The sequence below is a fragment of the Hemicordylus capensis genome, chromosome 1 (genome assembly GCF_027244095.1).
Source record: "Hemicordylus capensis ecotype Gifberg chromosome 1, rHemCap1.1.pri, whole genome shotgun sequence".
In the NCBI taxonomy this organism is placed as follows: Eukaryota; Metazoa; Chordata; class Lepidosauria; order Squamata; family Cordylidae; genus Hemicordylus; species Hemicordylus capensis.
The window spans coordinates 146,968,255-146,984,290 of record NC_069657.1 but is presented as its reverse complement, the minus strand read 5'-3'; the positions used below and the strand labels follow the sequence as shown (position 1 = coordinate 146,984,290).

The window sequence follows — 16,036 nt, the reverse complement described above, 5'->3', positions numbered from 1 at the left end:
GCCAAAGATTCCACTCTGTCCTTCATATCTGGCTGTAGAGCAGTAGAGCGACGCCAGGCATGTCTACACATCACCACAGAGGTTACCATTGTACGGGATTCTGTCTCTGCCAAGTGTTTAAAGGCACTCAGCTGCTGCCTTGTCACTGCTGTGGTTCTTTCATAGGTTTCATTAAACTTCCACTGGAAGTCCTCTGGTGACATGGAGGTGGAATCCTGCAGCAGCGCATCCCACAACAAATGATTGTATCGGGCCATACAGGCTGCATAATTGGCCACTCTAATTGCCAAACTCGCCGTGCTGTAATTTTTTCTACCCATGACGTCTATCTTTCTTCCTTCTTTATCTGCAGGTGTTGTATGCCAGCGACCCCCCCTTGATGTTGACGTGCAGTCAACCACCAAAGAATTAGGTACCGGGTGACGCAGCAGGTAAGTGTTGTCCTCTTCAGTAACCCTATACAAATTCTCCAAGCGTTTAGAAGTGGGAGACATGCATCTGACATGCATCTGTTCCCACGCTGCCCTCGCTGCCTTACTTATCGCTGGAATCATAGTAAGAGCAACTGGGTGTGAGGACTTCGATTTCCCCATCATGTTATACACAGGATCTACAACCTCTGTATCTGGAGACTTCAGGCTCATTCCCAGAGCCTCCTCTATATCTCTTATGAGCGTATGATAAGCTTTCAACTCCTCCGTTGGTGAAGTAGAGAGACGAGGAGGGACGTCAGAGGGAGGGTCTGATCTCCTACTGATGGCGTCAGAGTCAGAGCTCGCCACAGAATCGTCATCCTGGCTGTCCCCCCCGGGGAGGAAGGTGGCTCTGAGGGTGGGGGAGTAGATTTCCGCTTCCTTTCCCCCCCAGGCTTCTCCATGGGTTGTACAGCTGGTGGCAGATGTTGCAAGGTTTGAGGCTGACACTGCACAGCTGGTGGGTGAGGCGGTGCGGCAGGTGCCTGAAGCTGCATGGCCGGAGGCTGTATAGCTGGTGGCTGAACCTGCACCAGTGGTGGTTGAGCCTGCAAAACTGGTGGCTGAAGCTGCATGACTGGCAGGGGTTGAGGTGATACTGCCGCCTGCCCCTGAACAGCAGAAAACTGTGGCTGCTTCACAGGGCGCTGGGCAGAGGGTTGCTGCATAGCCTTCCAGCGCAAGTAATCTGCATAGTCCCCTGGCAGCGTGTGTCAGAATCCGCAGCTGTGCATTGGAAGTCCAGAAGGTAGCCCCACAGCGGGCTCCACAGCAGATGGTAGACGAACACGTACAGGTGAGTAGGCAGGTGTCCCAGGCAGTCGAGCCGGATCTCCCTCAACCTGCTCATCATCGAGGCCAGTGCTCAAAAATCCCTGGAACGTCGATCCAGACGGAGTACTGGAAGCCGAGTCCATTAGGTCATGCAGATCCGCCCTCTGCCCTCCTTCCTGGATGCCGTAACCCGGTGTTCTGGGAGTAGAAGGAGATTGAGAGGGGGTCTTTGCCGGAGAGAGCAGACAAGGAGCTCTCCCTAAAGCCGTGGCCGAAACTGCCAACGTCAATGCCGATGTTGTACCGTAATTCATGCCCTGAACTGGCGAGGCAGCCAAAGTCGATGTCGAAGCTAGTGTCGATGTCGATGGTAGTGTCAATGTCGATAACTGCGACGGTGCCGTTAACGTCAACGTCAATATCAGAAGATGTCGATGTCGATGCCGGCCAAGGAGGCGGAATCGTCTATGTCGACGCCAATATCGAAAGAGGCGGCTGTGCTGTCGATGCCGACGCCGAACGTGGTGCTGCCACCGATGTTGATGCCGAGTTAGACTCATCTGAGTCACCATCGAAAGTTTGTGCCGACGTCGGTGAAGGGGTACGGTGCGCCTTTGTTCTCTGCGCTTCCAATCCCTTCATGCACTCTCGATGCTTGTGCTTCACCTTCTTAGCAACATCCTTGGGCTTTTTGAAAACAACTTCCAAAGACCTCACAGTATTAGAAGCCGGGGTTTTAGACTGCCGCTCTGCAGTTCTGCGGTCGCTGGACTCCAGAGAGCCAGAAGCGCTCAATGTTGAACGGCCCCCCGACATTGAAGGGGAACCTGCTGAGGGGCCCGGCTGTGGTGTCGGCGGGCGGAGTGCCTCATCATATAATGCTGCCCAAAGGCGCAGCGCCCTATTCTGCCTCGTCTGTTTTGAAAAAGAGCAACATACCCTACAAGCAGCGGTATTATGCTCCTCTCCTAGGCACATTAAGCACAAATCATGGTGATCTGTCGAGGGCAGCTTGGCCCGACACTTCTCACATCTTTTAAAAGTTTTCTTCTCCTCCATAGTCAAATCGCGCCAATGGAGGCAAAGTATAGTCACCAAATCCAAAGTCCATCACACAACACAATCCGATATCCATTCCGTGGTCAAGTCGTAAAGGCAAACGATCTTTCAACAAATCCGTCCAACAAGAGTAATTCCTAACCAAGTCCAATCCAAGTTCAAACCAAAAGTCCAATACTCTATTAAATTTCTCTCGAGGAGCAACAGCTACGAGGTCCGATCGCAAAGAGAAACTGAGGAGGAGACGCCCCGACCGCCAATCTTAACGGTCTCGGCACAGCATGTGCAGGCAGAGGAGGGGCGTCAAGAGGAGCTAGACAATCAGCCTGAGAGGTCCCTGCGCAGGCGCAGAACCCATTCCTTATAGTTACAACGGATCACAGTCCAGATAGTGTCCTTGTTTCATGTTGCAGGATTTTAAATTACTGTAGAACTTATGCTGTTGCACACCAATGGGAATAAAGATAAAAATATTGCTTGTGACTGACAGTCTTGCACTGTTTAAAAGTAATGGGGGAGGGTATGATGTGCTAGAATGTTTACTCAAACTTATTATTTATTATTGTTATTATTAACATTTATATCCCGCTCTTCCTCCAAGGAGCCCAGAGCAGTGTACTACATACTTGAGTTTCTCTTTCACAAAAACCCTGTGAAGTAGGTTAGGCTGAGAGAGAAGTGACTGGCACAGAGTCACCCAGCTAGTTTCATGGCTGAATGGGGATTTGAACTCAGGTCTCCCCAGTCCTAGTCCAGCACTCTAACCACTACACCACGCTGGCTCTCAATTTAAAAGACTTAAAAGGCACATTCAGTCAAATGGAACTTACTTCCCAGAATAAGGGCTTAAATCATAGGCTTCTTGAGAGGGACAACAATAACTCCAAGTGTGGCATGGGAAAGAGTACGTGTGGCTTGAAGACAAAAGGCCACTGGCACTCCACTGGTTTCTCTTCCACTTTCCCTCCTCAGATGGGGAAGAGCTGGTGGGAGGGCAGGCAGGCAGATGTTCTGCCTGGGGGCACCTCAGTTGGGAAGCACAAAGACATGCAGCAGTATTCACTGGATAAAGGAGTAATATCAGCTGTCCCAGGGCTGCAGGGAGTTCCTGCAGCGCTCAGACATCTTGCTGCCCCCACTAACTTCAAGCAGCAGGATCTTGGAGCCTGATGGGCTGGAGATTATGTGCTGCAGAGCGAGGGCGGACTTCTGCTTCGTGTGTGTGTGTGTGTGTATACACACATATCCAAAGCTACAGGTGTGAATGCTCTTTAAAAATATTGGAGAAAGAGAAACAATTAGCAATGCAACCAAGCCCATGGTGGCCCTAACTTAATGACCATACTGCTCACCATGTGATCCACACATGAAAGGCTAACACTTCAATTCTGTTACTAGTCAGAAAAATTGCCACAAACAAGAACTTAAGAACAAACAAGTTGAGCATTCAGAAAACACTGGAATGCAATGGGCTAGCAACAATGTTGTTTGGGTGTTCCATAAAACATGAGCAAGTGGAGGATAGCAATTCTGGAGAAAAGAGCTAATGCAGAAGCAGCACCTCTTACACAAAAAGATGAGGACACCATACAATGGAGATGGTTTTACCAAGCTTACCCTATGGATTAGCAGCAACTGAATTATTTGCAGAAAATGTGCTTCTATGTGTTCCTGTCATTTAAGTCGTTCTTATATGTCACAGATCATGCAGCTGGAAAGTATCTAGAGATCAGCTACCTGTTCAGGATTCCTCTTCCATTAAACAGAAACCACACCACACATTACCCTACCCACAAATTAACCCAGTTCAACTTGATTATAATGTGCAAGAAGCAGATAACATTATTTCAGGTGTGTCAGGGGTCTTGTGAAAATCAAAAATTGCTTCTAGACAGATCGCCAGTCTGCAATATTGTGTATTGCCTGGTTATTTGAGACCTAGCAACTAAGCAGGAAAATGAGGAATCTGTAGTTAGGTTATCAAAATACTGAGGTGATTTACCATAAAGTAGAAAAGGTACTATGCCCAGACTGTACTGATAGTAAAACCACAGATAAAACACTGGAACTTCCAGTTAGTTTGTTTAAAAATGCAGCCATAGAGAGCAGTCAATTTACTCAGTGGTGGTGCTGAGGCAGGGATTTTTAACTCTTTGGGGAATCCAATCACAAATCTCCCATGTAACATGCAGTTTGGCCCAAAGCATGCCTGCTCAACTTAGGCCCTCAGTTGTTTTTGGACTACAACTCCCATAATCCCCAGCCACAGTAGCCAATAGCCAGGGATTATGGGAGTTGTAGGCCAACATCTGCAGGAGGGCTGAAGCTGAGCAGGCCTGGCCCAAAGACTCACTCTTCTGGTACTTTCTTCTTATACAGCTTCCATTGCCAAATGTAAAGATGCCTGTTAATGGCCAAGTACTTTGATTTATTTCAAATGTCACAAGTTTGGTCAGAGCTAGCTAGGGCTGCTTAACACAAAATAATTTTCCTGTGCTGAAATAATTTCAGTTTAGGAAAATAAGTTTACCTTAATATGTGATGTGCAGCCCATGTATATCAGCTATATATATGAATGATGGGGCTTCACCATGAGCCCCATTGCCTGTTAAGATCATCTGGAGAGGTTCATCTGAGGTTGCCACCAACTCATCTGGTGGGTACTCGGGAATGTGCCTTCTCTGTTGCTGCCCTTGGACTTTGGAATATGCTCCCTGTTGAAATAAGAGTCTCCCCATCTCTGGCAACTTTTACCCAGGCTTTTAATTAGATTTATAGTTTTGATTTTAATGTGGGGTTTTAAATGATTTTAATGTGAATGGTTTTAATGTTTAAATGGTTTTAATTGTAAACTGCCCAGAGACAGACATTTTGGGCAGTATAGAAATATGTTGAATAAATAATATATTCAGCAGAGGCTCTATCAATGTCCTCAGCATGCAAAAAGCATTCAAACCACACTTGACACAAAATGGCAGATGTGATGTTTTCTTGCACAGAGATCATCTCCATGTAAGAAAATTGTGACAAAGAAAGGACCTTAAATTTGAGGATTAAACCAGTGCCATTTCACTAGTTGTCATGATATCCAAGAAGAATTGTGACACAGTACCTGTACCGTCTGACTCCAAGACCAGGTTTAGAAGATGATAGCCCTGTAGAGAAAGGAAAACAAAGATCAGTGCCAGCCATAAATGCCGAATCATGTAAGATTGGCTTAATCTATTTATGTCACCAAGTGCTAAGAGATTTCCTCTGTATATCTTCTGTGGAGAACAAGGATGATGATCAAATATTCTACTTGTGATTAGTTACATTTTGAACTTATACAACCTACGGGACAGATCTGGTGTCCAACAGGTATTTTAATTCTATCCTACACCTCAGTTTATCTTCTTTATCTGGCAGAATTATCAGAATAATTAACTTCTAGTGATCATCACTCCCACCCTTTAAGCCCACAGTTTAGTCTACCTAGCTGTCCCATACCTGCATTCTGTTTCCCATGTAGTTCTTCATTTGGCTGACCATAGAAGGGAGGTGGATGCTGCTTGATGGGGGAGGTTGTGAGGCTCCGTCGCTGTGTTGGTGGTGAAATCATAGTTATGAGGAGGGGCTGGGGCTCCTTCATCTTGTGCTCACAGGCAACAACAGGGATGCTCTGCTTACCTAAGGGAAGACCTACAACACATACATTTTGTGGGAGACACGAGTAAGATGAGATCTTTCCCTGCTAACTGGGAAAAGAGGCACTTTTTGAAACATCAGCTCCCTTACAAGGAGGAGGAGAATAGCAAGTTCACTATTCAACTCAAAACAGCATCCTTCCTCATGGCTGTTGCTCATGTCTTTGTACGGTTCTTTTAGATTGTGAGCCCTTTGGGACAGAGAACCAGCTTTTCATCCATTTGCTATATAAACGACTTTTAAGAACGTTTGTTGAAGAATGGTATGTAAACATGCTTAACAACAACATGTTGCACAGTGAAATGCAGGCAGCTTCAAGTGCCTTAAAAATCCACAGTGTTCATGCACAAGAGTAAAACTGACACTTTCGAATTTCAGTGATGCTATGTACATTACTTCCAATTTCACATACAGATTCAAGCTATATCCTGGAAAAGCTGAAACAAGCCTCCAAAGCATGACCAGCACTGCTACAACAGATGTGTTTTATTTTGGTGTGACTGTCATGAGTATTACTGAAAAGTGTCCATCATAACCCATCTCCTCTCTCTGCTATATTTTGAACATGTCGGATTTTTTAAAAGGAGTTTTAAAATAACATTGATCTCAATATGTGAATGGGTTTGTGCATATCCATTTATGTGTTCATGTGTCCCTTTAAAAAAGGATGAGGGAAACACACAAGCTTTTCCTTGAAGTGAAATTGACTAGATTGGAAGCCAATTGTGACATGATTTAGTCGTTCACATCGACTAGATGTGATGATCACATCGTTTCATTGATCCATATGGGATGTGGGGCTGGTTCCAGAAATAGCTAACAGGCTCCCTTTTCCTCCATCACGTCTATACAGTTATCCAGCAAGAGTTGCAGATCCAGCAAGTGATGCAGAATACAGTTATCCAGCAAGAGATGGTAATGGCTTCCATTTAACTGACTGCCTGTAGACATTTTGAGGCAATTGTAAAGAGCTTCTGTTAGCTTTTGTCATAACATACCTAGGTAGCATATCCCCTGCTAACTGAGCAAAGTGGTTATTCTCTTTATTTAGCAGGGAGAGAGCAACTGGCCTGATCCATCCCCAGCACAGTACCCCTCCAGTGGCTGTTGCTAGTATCTCTCTTATATTTCTTTTTAAGATTGTGAGCCCTTAGGAGACAGGGAGTCATTTTATTTATTTAAATCTATGTAAACTGCTTTGGGAACTTTTGTTGAAATGAACTATATACATATTCATTGTATTTGTATGTATGCACATGTCAAAACAAAACCATTTTCTATAACATGTGCCATGGTTAATTTCAGACCTGAATATTTGTCCTGAACAGCATCTGGGGTTTTTTCTTGCATAAATGAAGAGACTGAATTCTCCAGTTCCTGAACCTGTATATAAAGAGGTAGAGGATAAATCAATCTCTGCCTTTCTTACTTGCTTATTCAGTATAATAAACTAATGTACACCACTTGTACTCTTCATGTACTCTGCAACTTGTCATAGACAAACTTGCTTTTCTGATGATGTATACACACATTCACTACAGCAAATTTGGGGGAACCCTTGTCCCGTGTTTCTTGGACAGCTCCAACAAAAACAAGAAGTCTGCAGGTGTCAAGGATGCTACACTACAAAAGTAAGTTACCCAGAACACATTTATTTATTGCATTTACATCCTGCCTTTCTTCCACCGAGCACAAGGCAGAGTAAATAGGGTTCCCAGTCAGTCCCTTATCCAGCACTAACCACACCCAGATTAGTAGGCCTGTGCAAATATTCAGCTCTGAATATCCAGTGTTCACACAGCCCCCTTAGCACTGTGTGGAGGCAACCCTTCCCAAATTTCACTAGGCCTAGCAGGGTTCCATTAAGGGGACTTACTGGTGCCAGGAGCAGCACGGCATTGCATGGAAGTAAGTGGTGGGGATGGTCACCTCTGCATGATGTCAGGGGTTGGGGGGAGGGGGCTATGTGGATTATTTGGCCTTGTATATTAAAAGCCAAATAGTTTCACAGGCCTACTTCTCAGTTTCTGCATCACTGCATTATCATGTTCCTTCAGACCATACCCTGAAACAGTCAATGTAGATCCTTTCTATGAAAAGCACCACAAACTATTTTAATCCCTTCATGAATCTAGACATTTATGGTCTAGAAATCTAGAAGTTTAAAATGTACTAAAAAAAGGAAAGAAAAATGTTTCACAACTAGAGAAAGCCATAAGAAAAAAAGAGATACTTTGGAGGGGTGGTCATGGCAGGATATAGAATATAGTTCAGGGGAAAAATAGTTTATGGAAATACTGGTTCACATACTAACATTACACATGCATAACAGTGTTTCACATAGGCATGGGGCGGGGGGGGAAAGCAATTTCTTCCTCAGCTGCTCCCAAAGCCACCTGAAAATAGGTCACTAAGGTCTCCCAACCCTTAGGAAAAGCTTCAATGAACTAGGCCCAAACTCTTATATTTAGTTCTAACTTCTAAGCAGATGCCAATAATACTTCCTCATAAGCTGTTAGAGAATAGACTACAGATTTAATACTCTGATAACTTAGATTCTTTTAGATTTTTGTCTGAAAAGCACTAACCATACAGTGAACAGTAGCAAAACACAATACAGTATTCCACAAACCTACCTGACATACACATATTACTTGATCGATCTGTCTGTTCTTCTGTTCTGAACTGTTGTCTCCTTGTGATTTCTTAGAAAGACTATGGTGCTTTCTAGGGCTTGGAGAAATTGTGTTTGCCTAGATGAATTTAACAGTAAAAAGAAGGTATTTTGATTCACTCTTAAATCATAGTGAGAGAAAAGGTTGAGCAGGAAACTGAGCAACATTTCTTGTTCACAGAGAATTCCAATTCCTAGAGTAGAAAAAACAAAGCAGAAATGCAAAAGGGGAGACAGCCACACAAAAACAATCATGATTTAACCCTATTCATATGTTATGTTCAACACACATACAAGTTGTGTACAGTGTACACAGGTACAGATCTGTATACAGGTACAGTTATTCACATATGTTAAGAAGTGAATTGTTGTACCTCTGTTTATCTGTACCATGAATTTGAGGGGACTTGTACCCAGGTTCACTTTAAAGTAAATGCACATACAGTCATTCACCCAAAAGCATGTATATGAATAATATCACAATACAGCTAAAGTGTATAAGGTATTTGTCATATAGAAGGAGACTGGGTAGTTTGTGCAGATACAAAAGTGCATAGTGATAATTCTAATACAACACATATATCACTTATAGACAAATATCTATGTCTATCATCTCATTATAACACTTGGGGCATAATGTATCTAAGATCCTAGGTTCAATCCCTGGCATCTCTGAAACCCCAGAGAGCTGCTGTCTGTCAAAGTAGACCAGGGACTTTTACACACAGGGCTTTTAGCTTGCATCCCCTCTGGAATGCTAGTGCTGCTACTCCAGTCTTTTGGCTACTTTAAAATAATATAGGAGTCTCTGGCTTCTGCTTATTGAAGCCTGGTCACCACAGGAAAATAGGCTTTACATATGCAGATGTTGTTGGAGGATGCCTGGAATTTAACAATGGAGACTACAGGTTTGATGTAACCTGAGCACTTTATGTCTGAGCTGATTCCATGAGGCTGCATTTTTCTTAATCACAGAGAGAAACCAATGATTTCTACTTTAAGCTTCCATGGCCTCTTAAATGGTCTGGGGTGGGGTGGGGTGGGGTGAACATGAGGAGATGAAGGCAGTCACAAAAGCAAGTTCACTATAAAAATCAGCAAAGATTTAGGTCAGATTTGGCAGGTTCAGGTTAAGGTCTGTTGTTTGTGTTCTGTTGAGTGTTAAGTGTTCTGTTGTTTGATCTGGCTGCTTGGCAACTTGTCTTGCTGGTCTTTCGCAACTAGCTGTCAAACTAACAACAACAACAACAACAGGTTTCTCACCTCCTCTGGGATGTGATTGGTTGGAGAAAAAACCTGGAGCAAGATGTGGGAACACACAGAGGAAAAAGATTCACAGGGAATGCCGACAAGAACCGACCCTTTGTGAAAGGCCCATCGAATCACCCGAATTAAACAGCTGCAAATCTACTCAGAAGCAGAATCACTCTTTGGATACCCCGAAGCATGACACCATGTCTGAATAGCTCCCAGGCAGGCTAAATGAACTGATGGTCTGACTCCATATAAGGCAGGTTCATTTTCTCAATAAACATTTGCACAAATCAAGAGTATTTTTTCCACAGAGTATTCCACTGAAATTCAATAAAAGTATTCACATGCGCAGCCTAACCAGGCTAGGGCAGCCCAGCATGGGTTAGGCTGCACATATGAATCACTGGGATCAAGCCAGATCCCAGCGCTGTCTGTGTGCCAAGCCGGAGTTTTTAACCCAGCTTTTAGCTGAGGTTAAGCAAACCGATTGCTGCCAGGTTAAATTGTGTCCCCCGCAGCCAGCCACCATTTCCGGTAGTGAGCCAGGGGAAGGAGCGGCTGTGCCAAGAGCAGCTGCTGCACTCATGCCCCAGGCACCCTGGGATGTGTGTGTGTGGGGGGGGGGTCCTCCCGCTCCCAGCATCTCCTTCTGCTGCACTGCCACTTGTGTGGGTGTGAGGTGTGACAGAGGGAAGGACGACGGCGACTTGTCTGTCAGGGAAGGCAAGTGATCTCCTGCCTTCCAAGCAGCCCACCCACCAGGCCTCCCCAGTGAGGTTGTGTGTATAAAATCCAACTGCGTTAAAATTCAAACAATTATAGCAGGGGCAGAGCTACCAGTATTCCAAGGCGTCATTGGAACATGAGCTGCTTTGCAAGGCATCTCCTTCCCCTCCCTTCTCCCTCCAGCCATCCTGCCACTCCTGCTGCTGCTGCCTGCCCACTCCCTCCCTTCGTGTTTGCCCCCGCCCACCCCCTGCCTCTGTTTGCCAGCACTTCCTGCTCCCAGGCTGGAAATGTTGGCAAATGTGGTGTTTTGGGTTAATCCATTCATTGATCCAGGTCAGCTTTTGAATGCTGCTTTAGTTATTTTTATTCCAGTCCTGGAGCAGAGGCGGGGCTAACAAACAGCCAGCAGCAGGAGCACTGAAGAGAGATTGCACTTGCCTCTCTGTGAACAAACCATTAACATTCCCAATTCAACTCCACTATCTTGTCCTTGCATACCACAACTCTTTCCTTTAGATTCTCTCTGGTTGCTGAGAAAAAGCTTGCAGATATGACTGCATTGTGATTAAAAACAATCCAAATCCGTAAAGAGAATCTGTAAACCCAGATTTACAAATAATCTGTAAACCCAATGGCGTAGCAACAATTAGGGCATCCCCAGGAGAGCAGCAGCGGTAGGCAAATGAGTGACTAAATGACTGGCAGGGCCTGCAAAGGCAAGCAGGCCTTATATCTGGCGGCAGCATGATTCTGCAACATTCAGCACCCAGAATCCAGGCTCCCCAGGAGACAAACCATAAGGGGAAGCGATGAGCTGTCAGTGGCCCTCAGAGACCAGCAGCCCAGGGACATAGCCTCAATTGTATGCCTCAATTATACCTATGCACACACACTGATTTTCTAGAAACAACCATTTACCATAGACACCTTGCTATTCTTCCATTCACTTTTTAATGCAGGAAAGGACAGAAAAAATAGGAGTTGTTTCTGACTTGCACAACTTTGACTACTTCACAATCTTACAAATATATATAAGGTTATTCTCCCTCAAAGTTATTGATACAAGGATGCACAGTTGTAATTGTGCACAGTTAGTTTTTGTTTTCTTTTTAAAATTACAAACCCGAGGAAAGAGTACATATATACCATGATAATGAAGGACAAAGTGTAACAAAGCAAGAATTGTTATTGGGGAAATGTACCCTAGAACAGGGATTCTCAACGTTGGGTCTCCAGATGTTATTGGACTTGAACCCCCATAATCCCCAACTAGAGACCACTGTGGCTGGGGATTATGGGAGTTGAACATTTGGGGACCCAATGTTGAGAATCCCTGCCCTAGAACATCTCCCCAAGACAGCCATAAACAGAAATTCAGACAACAGAAAATCCCAGTATCAGATTTGCATTTCATTGGGAAACATTTCTAGCTGGCGGTACCCTCAATAAGAGCACTCTGCCCTGATTTTACTTGCTTCTTACCAGAACATCTTCCTGATGCTTCAGTGCATGGCTTGGAGAACATTTCTGATGCAAATTATTTCTTTCCTTCCTTGTTTGCAGATTCTTCTTCTTCTTCTTTTTCTTCTTCTCATTATAATCCTCCAGAAAATTTAAAAATATGACCACTTGTGAAGTGTTCCCAGTTATAACACAAATAGTCACTCTACTGCTGCAGCTACACAAGTCTTCCTAGATTTCACATACATGCAATCATTAAGGTCCTACTGAAATTTCTCTGTAGCACTTAATGTCCCAGTGTTTTTTTTTCACGCTTAGCCTATAAACCCATAAACCAAATTCTTGGACATTTGCCTAGTGTTGTCCTAGTGGATATGTAATCCTGATCCCAAGAGCAACCAGCAGCATAGTTTTCTTAGGATGTACACATAGTCTTTTATTTTTGGACCACAGAAGCATAATTATTTCACTTATTCCTTGCTGGTAATCTAGATATCTTTACCCAAGATAGAAGTTCTACAGATGCATTTCCTCAGCACTAAAACCACCATATTTTCTTTGCAGGGAAGTTCAAGACTCCCCTCAGTTAAAGCATTCATTCCTGTAACAACTGTCACATAAAAATAAGTTGCATGTGTGTCAGAGTAACCTCCTAGATAATAACTGTGCTTTCACTAATGAATATCAGTAATAAAAATCTATCACCTCTTCTTTGAGAGCTGGTGCAGTGCAGTGTTCCCTCTAAGGTGTGTGTGTGTATGTACATGTGCTCACAAGTTTTTTTTTATGTCCACTCAGTTCATTTTAGATCCCACTCAGGTTGAATCTGGAAGGCTCCACTCTGAATGCATGTGTGCGCACACAGCCTTGATACTGCCACCCAGAACAAAACTCATTCTACACACAGATGGGAACACTAGAGGGAATTAGAGGGACTGGTGCAGTGTGATAGTTAAGAGACTGAACTGCAAATCAGGACTTGCCCACTGTGAATCTCATCTCTGTCACAAACTCACTAGGTGGCCTTAGGCAAGCCACTCCCTTTCAGCCTCAGCTCCCCAGCCCCAATGTGGGATAATGGAACACTGTACTTACCTGAAGAGTCCATTCTCAGCAGGGAAGTGGAGTGCATCCGACAGCGGGTTGCTCTCTCCCATTCGCTCCTAGACAGGGCCAATCAGACTTCAACACTCCCCAGTGGGCCCCCTCCTGCGAGTGGGAGGAGCATCCCCTGAGAAAACAGTTCTGACTGACAAAGCCAACAGTACCCATGAAAATACAGTGATAAATACATTAACGGATAACAGAAACCAAACAACTCAAGAGAGGAAAGGAAATAACCATCCCAAACCTCTAACTCAATATTTCCCCCAGTTGGAAGACTCAGAAAGATATATTGTGAAACCAAATCGAAATTACTGGCTCAATAAGCAAAGAAGCAGAGATACGGGTGGGGCTGATGCACTCCACTTTCCTGCTGAGAATGGACTCTTCAGGTAAGTTCAATGTTCTGTTCTCCAGCAGGGAAGAGAAGTGTATCTGACAGCGGGACCTACATAAGGGACCTTCCCTCAGTCCCACTGGGAGTGAAAATCTCTACTTCCTAAGTCTTGACTACCTGCTGAAGCACCCTTCTGCCGGACAAAGCGTCAGCAGATGCTAGGGAACTCAGCTTGTAGTGTCTAACAAAAGTAGACGGACAGGACCAAGTTGCTGCCCGACAAATGTCAATCAGAGGAGCCTGAGTAGAAAACGCAGCCAATGTCGCTGCACTACGTGTGGAATGAGCCACTATGCAAAGAGGTGGAGGAGCTCCAACAGAAGTAGGCCTGATATATACACGCCCAAATCCAACAGCCCAGAGTGGAAGAGGAAACCCTTTTTCCCAGGGTGCAGACATTGAAAGAAACAAAGGTCTCTGACTGGTGAAAACATCTAGTCCATCTGATGTAAACCCTCACAGCCCGCCTAAGGTCTAGTGTGCCAAGACCTTTCCTTTGCATTGGAAGGACTTGGACAAAAGGAAGGTAAGAAAATTTCTTGTGACCTATGAAAAACTGAATGGATATTGGGAACAAAAGAAGGATCTGTACAGAAAACCACATAATCTGGGAAGGTTTGACCAAGCTCTTTCCTGATGGGCAATGCTCTCAGCTCCAAGACCCTACGAACTGAGGTAATAGTTATCTTGGTTAGATCCTGAAACACCAAATTTAAATCCAATGTGGGGAATCTGTGCACTACTCAAGGGCTTACAGCCACCCCCTTCAAAAAACTCTTTACATGGGGATGGGTCAACAGTGACATGGAATCATTGACCCTCAGCACCAAAGAGAGTGCCGCCACCTGTCTCCTAAGAGTATTTGGCTTGGGACCCCATCTAGCCAATCCTGCAAAAAGGAAAGGACAGAGTTCACTGAGGCAGATGAGGAAATTATACCCTCCCACTGGTACCACACATCGAAGGCCCTCCAGGAAGCCTGATAGAGCCTCTTAGTGGACGAGCGCCAAAAAGTAGTAGTGTGCATGGTTCGGTTCGGGCACACTGTTACAGACCTCCGGACCGGTTCAGCAGTCCGGCGGTCCGGATGGGCAGGGGCATGCAGCTTTAAGCGGGGGTGGTGATAGTACTTACCCCCCCCGCCGCTCTTCCCCCTCCGGCGCTGGTCCTTTTAAACATCTTCTTGGGGCGGCAGAGTTCCTCCCTGCCGCCCCTGCCCCCGTCATTGTTCCTTAAGGCTTAAAAGAGACTAGAGCTAGCGGCGTGCATGCGCCCTGCGTGGCGCGCTGCTAGCTCTAGTTTCTTTTAAACCTTAAGGAACGACGACGGGGGCAGGGGCAGCAGGGAGGAACTCTGCCGCCCCAAGAAGATCTTTAAAAGGACCAGCGCCGGAGGGGGAAGAGCGGCGGGGGGGGGGAGTACTACCCCCCCCGCTTAAAGTAACAGTCCCCCCATGCCGGACCCGGGGGGGACTCCGGACCGTGCACACCCCTACCAAAAAGCTAACATAGTTTCCAACACCTTGTTGGAAAAACAGGTTGCTTACCTGTAACTATTGATCTGTTGTATTGATTAGAAAAATGGGTTCCGTGCTTGGGCAGGAACCTCTCAGACCAATTACGTAGCTCCTTGTGTGCACCCAACCGACTACTCATGCTGTGTCTTTATATGCAGCGGGTGTCTGTTAGTCAGTTTCATACAGACCACCAGCCAGTGATGATCTGAGGACTGTCTTTGTTTTCCAGATTTTTCTTACGTTGCAAGCAGCTAATGCTGTGGGGCCAGTTTCAGAGGGTCTAATGAATACAATGGATCTCTACCAGATCAATAGTTACAGGTAAGCAACCTGTTTATCTGGATCGTGATCCATTGGAACATTAGAAAAATGGGTGATTAGCCAGCTTCCTTTATGGCGGTGGGAGCAGCAGCTGCCCGGCTATGACAACACCCTCTTTAAAACTGTTCTCCAAAACTCAGCCTGCTTAGCCATATGCAAGTCTATAGCATTGTGTTTGATTAATGGCTGCTGAGAGGACCACATGGCTGCTGTGCAGATGTCCTCCATTTTAATTCCTGACAAATGGGCTGCCGAGGTTGAGTAAGCTCTCGTTGAATGTGCATGAATAGTCCTTGGCGGAAGCACTCCTTGCAGTTTGTAGGCCAGCAGGATGAGCTCCACCAGCCAATGTGCTATGCGTTGTCTCAATATGGGGAGGCCTTTATTCTTCCCCTTGTATGCAATGAATAGTCTTTTAGTCTTTCTTATTGTTTTTGTCCCTTGCAGATAATTCAAGAGCGCCCTGTGCACATCCAGGGAGTGTAGTGCTCTCTCCAAAGGCGTTTGCAGATTCTGGGAAAAAGTAGGTAAGATTATTTCCTGATTGATGTGAAAATCCGTGATAACTTTTGGTCAGAAACTAGGGT

At 45.1% G+C, this 16,036-nt stretch overlaps 1 protein-coding gene across 6 annotated transcripts in view; it reads right to left on the bottom strand.

Moving 5' to 3' along the window:
- AGBL2 (AGBL carboxypeptidase 2) overlaps window positions 1-16,036 on the bottom strand; it is a 71,049-nt gene that overhangs the window by 6,428 nt on the left and 48,585 nt on the right. For all 6 annotated transcript variants that reach the window (XM_053287475.1, XM_053287478.1, XM_053287473.1 and 3 more), the window contains 5 exons: window positions 12,133-12,252; window positions 8,630-8,746; window positions 7,301-7,376; window positions 5,796-5,987; window positions 5,419-5,461 (listed from right to left, as the gene is read on the bottom strand). In XM_053287475.1, coding sequence (XP_053143450.1) covers window positions 5,419-5,461; window positions 5,796-5,987; window positions 7,301-7,376; window positions 8,630-8,746; window positions 12,133-12,252 — 548 coding nt within the window. The remainder of the gene's footprint in view (window positions 1-5,418; window positions 5,462-5,795; window positions 5,988-7,300; window positions 7,377-8,629; window positions 8,747-12,132; window positions 12,253-16,036) is intronic.